Here is a 6,000-nt window from a genome sequence, read left to right as displayed (position 1 = left end):
AATTTAAATAAAACCTAAATTTATGTATAACACACAAGCATACATAATTAGTATCATAATTAACAATTTAACATCAATTTCAAGAGTATGTAAAACACATAAACATTAAACAATATGATTGGTAACTAATTTATTCAACACATTCATGATTAATCCCTAATTTTAATTTAATAAACCCTAAATTAAATACTCAATTAATTGAACAAATTTAAACAATTTAACATCAATTTCAAAAGTATGTAAAACACACAACAATTATAATATGATTGTAACTAATTTATTCAACAAATTGATAATTAATCACTAATTGTAATTGAATAAACCCTAATAAATTGAACATTTAATTAATTAAACAAATAACAAAACAAAAAAAAAAAGCAGACTCACCTGACCGGCGGCGGATTCCGGCGGCACAGTAGCACAGGCGAGGAGACAGGCAGGCAGGTTGCAGGCAGACTGGCTGAGGCAGGCTGAGTTGTGGCCTTGATATTCGTGCTTTGCTTTGATACATAGGCTTCTGCATATGTATATATACGTTTTAACTTTTATTTTTTTTCCTATTTAAGGCTACAAAACGACGCCGTTTAATTTATTTTTTTTTTAAATAAAATCTTCAAAACGACATCGTTTTGAAGAACCCTAAAAAAAAAATAAAACATTCAAACTTCTATTATTTCCAGCCACCTTCCTTCTTCTTCATCCTCCAAACCAAACCGCTGCAACTGCACTGCTGTGGCACCTTCATTCCCCTTCAAAGCATTTTCCGGTCGCCGGTACGGCACGTGCCCCCTTACCGTACCGTCCCTCCGCCCCTGCACACATGTCTTAGAAAAACACAATTGGTCCACACAGCAGTAAAGGATGGTTCACATGTCTACTAGTTGAATTCTCCAGTCCACACCCTACTGTCAATTTTCTCTTCTTTTTTTTTTTTTGGAATTTTAATATATTTATTTGAAATAATAAAAAACATTTATTTATATATAAATGGAAGAATTGGACTCAACCGTGTGATCATTAATGAATTTTTTGCAGTTACAATGGATTATTATGATGAGAGTCTCATTAATTTGTTTTAGTTACAATAGATGAAGAGAGAATATCCCAATAGAGGGCTACAAATGTCTACATCATTTCAAGAATCGTTTTCTTAGACTCCTGTGATTAGAGCTTTAATGAAGCCCTCTTGCCCTAATTAAACCACTTTCCTCTTATTCAAAAAATAAATAATGAATTAGCTAAATCTATTTACTTCAAACACTGTCAAAATAACTAAAATATTAATTAACTGAATGGTGAAGACATTCAGACAGAGAGTTCAAAACACTTCAAGCTCAAAGCAAATAGCATTTCCTACACGCGTGCAAAGAACTCGTTGAAACATTAATTTCTACTATTAGTTTCAACCTTCACTAGAAAAAATAATTTCTAAAATCATATAAAATTATATTTATAAATTTCCACAAATAAACTGTTTTGCATGATATTTATTTTTTTTCTATTTAAAGAGGAATTTTTTCATCAGGTTTTATTGATTGAGAGTAATTTCCTTCCGTTAAACAATTGCTCACAATAATTCAGGCTAAAAGGATGAAATTAAGTCCATTTTATAATGGGTCCAGGATATATTTTGTCTTGTTCTATATCTTTTCGCTCTTTAAAACCTCAACCAGTCATCACTCTTTCTTTATATTCAACAACTCCTCTCACCCAAGATCCAAATTCTCAACACCAAGAGAGAGATGGAGATGGTGGGTTCCTCTTCCTTTTAGTCTCTGTCTCTCTCTCTCTCTCATTCATGTATTTTATATAATTGGTCTTATACATATTTTGGTGTACCCTCATGAGTTTTTCTTTTTGTCTATATGTGCAGGAACAAGAAAACGAAGAGCAGCTGGCTAGATGGGATGGCTATGTGGACTGGAGGAACAGGCCTGCCCTCAGAGGCCGTCATGGAGGCATGCTTGCTGCCTCCTTCGTATTGGGTCTGTTCTATGCTTCTTCTTCTTCTTCAGCATTCCACACTTGCTTTTGGCTATGTATATTTTGTTGTTTGAAAGAAAAAAAAAAAAAAAGAAGAGAAGGAAAATGATGGGGTTTTAAATTTGTTGGCATGCAGTTGTGGAGATATTGGATAACCTGGCATTTCTGGCAAATGCAAGCAACTTGGTGATGTATCTATCAGAGTACATGCATTTGTCTCCATCTGTATCGGCCAATAATGTCACGAATTTCATGGGAACTTCTTTCCTTTTGGCACTTCTCGGTGGTTTTCTCTCAGATGCTTTTTTCACTACTTATACCATATACCTGATAAGTGCAGACATCGAATTTCTGGTAAAGACATCTCTCTTTCCCTCTCTTGTAACTTAGTTTTCTGTTAGTTACTGGAGGAATTGCGTCTGTCGTTTCCTTTCTCTCTTCTTGCCTTTTCATTTTCTTTCATAAAATTGGAAACCATGCATTTGATGATTCTCAAATTTCTAGAGGACAGAGTGGTGATGCAGCAAACCCCACTCGGAACTGCTGCGTAATTGTAAGGAACAAATAATAATGTAGTCCAAAGCATCAAGATTTGTATAAAATAATTTTGATCGTTAGAGGGGTTGGTGATACTCACTGTGCAAGCTCGCTCACCTTCGCTAAAACCACCGGCATGTGACCCAGCTAACCCCAACGTCCCATGCCAAGAAGTAACTGGTGCAAAAGCTGCGATGCTGTTTTTAGGGCTCTATATAGTGGCCCTTGGCGTTGGAGGGATAAAGGGTTCACTTGCAGCACATGGGGCAGAGCAATTTGATGAAAGCACCCCACAAGGAAGGAAGCAGAGATCGACCTTCTTCAATTACTTCATCTTCTGTCTTGCTTGCGGAGGCCTCATTGCAGTAACTTTCGTTGTGTGGCTAGAGGACAACAAAGGGTGGGTGTGGGGTTTTGGAGTATCCACCATTGTAATCTTTCTATCTATCCCTATCTTCCTCGCTGGCTCACCCACTTACAGGAATAAGATCCCTTCTGGAAGTCCCCTCACAACCATTTTCAAGGTATACTACAGGTTTCTCATGGACTTTCTGGCTAACACGTTGAACTGCTGCGTAAATTTTCATTATTTTTTTCATGTAATTGACCACTTTTTTTTTTTTGAACAGGTTTTGATAGTTGCTGCTATTACTACTTTCATAAGCAGCACTCCCAGCAATGCCATAGCAAACCTGAATGCAAGTCCTATCAGTCCAACCAAGGCCAGCGAAGAATCAAAAGAAAATTCCAAAGAAATGGCACCCGGTACTGAAACTTTAACAAAAAGCTTCAGCTTTCTTAACAGAGCGTTGGTGAAAAGGCAAGTCCATTCTTCTCTAGAATGCACAGTACAGCAAGTTGAGGAAGTTAAGGTTGTGATAAAAATCCTACCAATATTTTCTTGCACCATCATGCTCAGTTGCTGCCTGGCTCAGCTCTCCACATTTTCTGTACAACAAGCTGCCACCATGAACACCGAGCTTGGTTCCTTGAAAGTTCCCCCAGCTTCCCTTCCCTTTTTTCCTGTAATCTTCATTATGATCCTAGCACCCATTTACGACCATTTCATTATCCCATTCGCTAGGAAAGTGACTAAATCTGAAATGGGCATCACTCATCTGCAAAGAATTGGCATTGGTTTAGTTCTTTCTGTAATAGCAATGGGAGTTGCTGCGCTGGTTGAAATCAAGCGGAAGAGAGTTGCTACAAATTCAGGACTGCTAGACTCGAATGATCCATTACCCATCACATTCTTCTGGATTGCTTTCCAGTACTTATTCTTGGGATCAGCAGATCTCTTCACATTGGCAGGGCTGATGGAATTTTTCTTTACAGAGGCACCCACAAGCATGAGATCCTTAGCAACTTCTCTTTCTTGGGCTTCCTTGGCCATGGGGTACTACCTGAGCTCAGTAATTGTATCAATAGTAAATAATATTACAGGTAGCTCTACACGCAGACCATGGCTCTCTGGCGACAACATAAATTACTATCAACTGGAACGATTCTACTGGCTGATGTGTGTGCTAAGTGCTGTGAATTTCTTGCATTACCTTCTCTGGGCCAACTGGTACAAGTATAGATCAACAAGAAGTGGCTATCAAAGCCAATTTACGCATTCGACATAGATAACGACTGGCCTCTTTGGTCTGTTTATACCAGATGATAAATGGTTGCGCTGAACAACCTCTTGGCTGTATATAAGATCAATCGCAGGATCTTCATTACCGGCCAATACATGGAAAAGCTTTAGAGTAATTTTATCGTGTAATAACCGTTTCTCTTGTAATAGCGGCTCTTGTCCATTGTTAACTAATGCAATTCTCGATTTCTCATGCACCATCATCTACAACTTTTCTAAATAAGGAACAGCAGAATGGATAACCTGACCAAAGCAGCAAATATTAGCGAAAATATTACACACACAAAAAAAAAAGCATCATATGTTAATCTGAATAAATTTCAGGATTAGAACTCAATTCCTCTGTGACCAATCTAAGAATTGACAGCATATTAACAAAATCATATCCATGACAATGATCATTGTCTTGTTCTTCATGCCAAGTCCATATAGCGCCATAAGAACCCAATTCCAAGAATTACCATCGTAAATGTCATTTAACTGGCAGTGCAAGCGTTAAATGCTGAAAACATCATCATCTTGTACCTTTGCGAAGCATGTGAAAGGTATTGCTCAGGTAATGTAAGCCATTAGCGGGGATGTAGCTCAGATGGTAGAGCGCTCGCTTAGCATGCGAGAGGCACGGGGATCGATACCCCGCATCTCCAATTCAATCTTATATTTAATAATTTGTCTAGAATTCTGGTTTTAGATGGCTTCTGCGGTATGATATTATTTTAATTCTTTCTTTTTTTTTTTTCTCCCCTTTCACCATTTTTGTCCGTTCCCTCAAAGATGATGACTTCTTGTTCTTGAGCCCTGAATGTGCATGGAGGAGATGGCTATGTTTTCCTGGAGAAGGACTCATCTCCCGCTTGTGGTTGAGAAAAACAACATAGGGTACCGAAAAGGTTGCGATCGGAACATAAAGCAAAGAGAAAAGACTGATTCTTGATCGCCATTAGAGGGATTAGTTTAGATTTTGAAGGTTAATTGAAAGAAAGGGTTAAGAGGGTTTTCGTATTAGAGGAGAAAAGTACAGGAAGCAGCTTTCTAATTTAGCTTCCGAGTCTTTTTTTTTTTTTTAATTACTTTATTTTGATTTAATTAACTTCCATTTTTTTTTTTTTAAATTCCAATACGTTCTGAATTCATAATTTGGTAGCCCTAGGCATGACTGATGCTCGATACCTTCTAATTATATGGAGCCCAGTGCAAATAATCGGCGACCACTTTCCCTTTTTAAGCCTGACACTGTATTAGGTTTCTGTCTTGTTTGAGTACAGATTTATAAAGCTCACATATGTAAGGGCTTTCTGCAAAATTAGGGGTTCAAGAAAAATTATTTGTGAATTTAGGGTTAGAGAAAAATTATTTATAGATTTAGGATTTGACTGTCAAGTGGTAGCCGAAAAAAGAGGCCGGCGTCTATTTAACAGGCACCAGAGCCTGGCGCCGTTTAGAATGGCACCAGTTTTTTTTTTTTTTCAAAAATGGCCTGGCGCCAGGCCATTCTTATTTTTTATTTATTAAAATATTAAAATATTATAATTATATTAATTAATTAATATAATAATATATAAATATTTAAAATTATAAAAATTAAATTTATTTTTATTGGACTGCTATTATACAATCATACATAATCACAAAATAATATTAATGTCCTAATATTTTGAAGAGTTATGAAATATATTATTATATAATTTGATAACCGCCAGACTTTTCTCATTCTATGAGAAGCTAAACCCGAAAAAGTGAAATAGGCCTAAGGTCTCATAAACTCACTTTATTTAGTCGATCCAGCATCTTCGATTCTGATCCAGACAGACACGGGGCAGATCGGGCTGCCTGCGAGT

General features: G+C 37.0%; 1 protein-coding gene and 1 non-coding gene across 3 annotated transcripts; both read left to right on the top strand.

Annotated features, from left to right (window-relative positions):
* Positions 1–1,608: 1,608 nt before the first annotated feature.
* LOC110608635 (protein NRT1/ PTR FAMILY 4.6) lies at positions 1,609–4,359 on the top strand. Of its 2 annotated transcripts, none has more exons than XM_021747908.2 (4): positions 1,609–1,985; positions 2,120–2,337; positions 2,604–3,044; positions 3,150–4,359. In XM_021747908.2, the coding sequence occupies exons 1-4, from the start codon at positions 1,844–1,846 to the stop codon at positions 4,146–4,148; spliced, it is 1,800 nt and encodes a 599-aa protein (XP_021603600.1). In that variant the 5' UTR covers positions 1,609–1,843; the 3' UTR covers positions 4,149–4,359. The 2 variants fall into 2 exon arrangements, with proteins under 2 accessions (XP_021603600.1, XP_043816409.1); XM_043960474.1 differs by having other exon boundaries at positions 2,598–3,044.
* A 377-nt stretch (positions 4,360–4,736) lies between these two features.
* On the top strand, positions 4,737–4,809 carry TRNAA-AGC. The gene has a single exon. It is a non-coding gene; the product is annotated as a tRNA-Ala (tRNA).
* The last annotated feature ends 1,191 nt before the right edge of the window (positions 4,810–6,000 follow it).

This window comes from Manihot esculenta, chromosome 1 (assembly GCF_001659605.2).
Source record: "Manihot esculenta cultivar AM560-2 chromosome 1, M.esculenta_v8, whole genome shotgun sequence".
Taxonomy (NCBI): domain Eukaryota; kingdom Viridiplantae; phylum Streptophyta; class Magnoliopsida; order Malpighiales; family Euphorbiaceae; genus Manihot; species Manihot esculenta.
The sequence above is the reverse complement of the archived record's forward strand: the minus strand, read 5'-3'. Positions and strand labels throughout refer to the sequence as shown.

Coding starts and splice junctions, on each gene's coding strand:
- LOC110608635 (XM_043960474.1), top strand. CDS start 1,844: ATGAGTTTTTCTTTTTGTCTATATGTGCAGGAACAAGAAAACGAAGAG. Junction 1,986..2,119: donor TGCTGCCTCCTTCGTATTGG/GTCTGTTCTATG, acceptor GTTGGCATGCAG/TTGTGGAGATATTGGATAAC. Junction 3,045..3,149: donor CCCTCACAACCATTTTCAAG/GTATACTACAGG, acceptor TTTTTTGAACAG/GTTTTGATAGTTGCTGCTAT.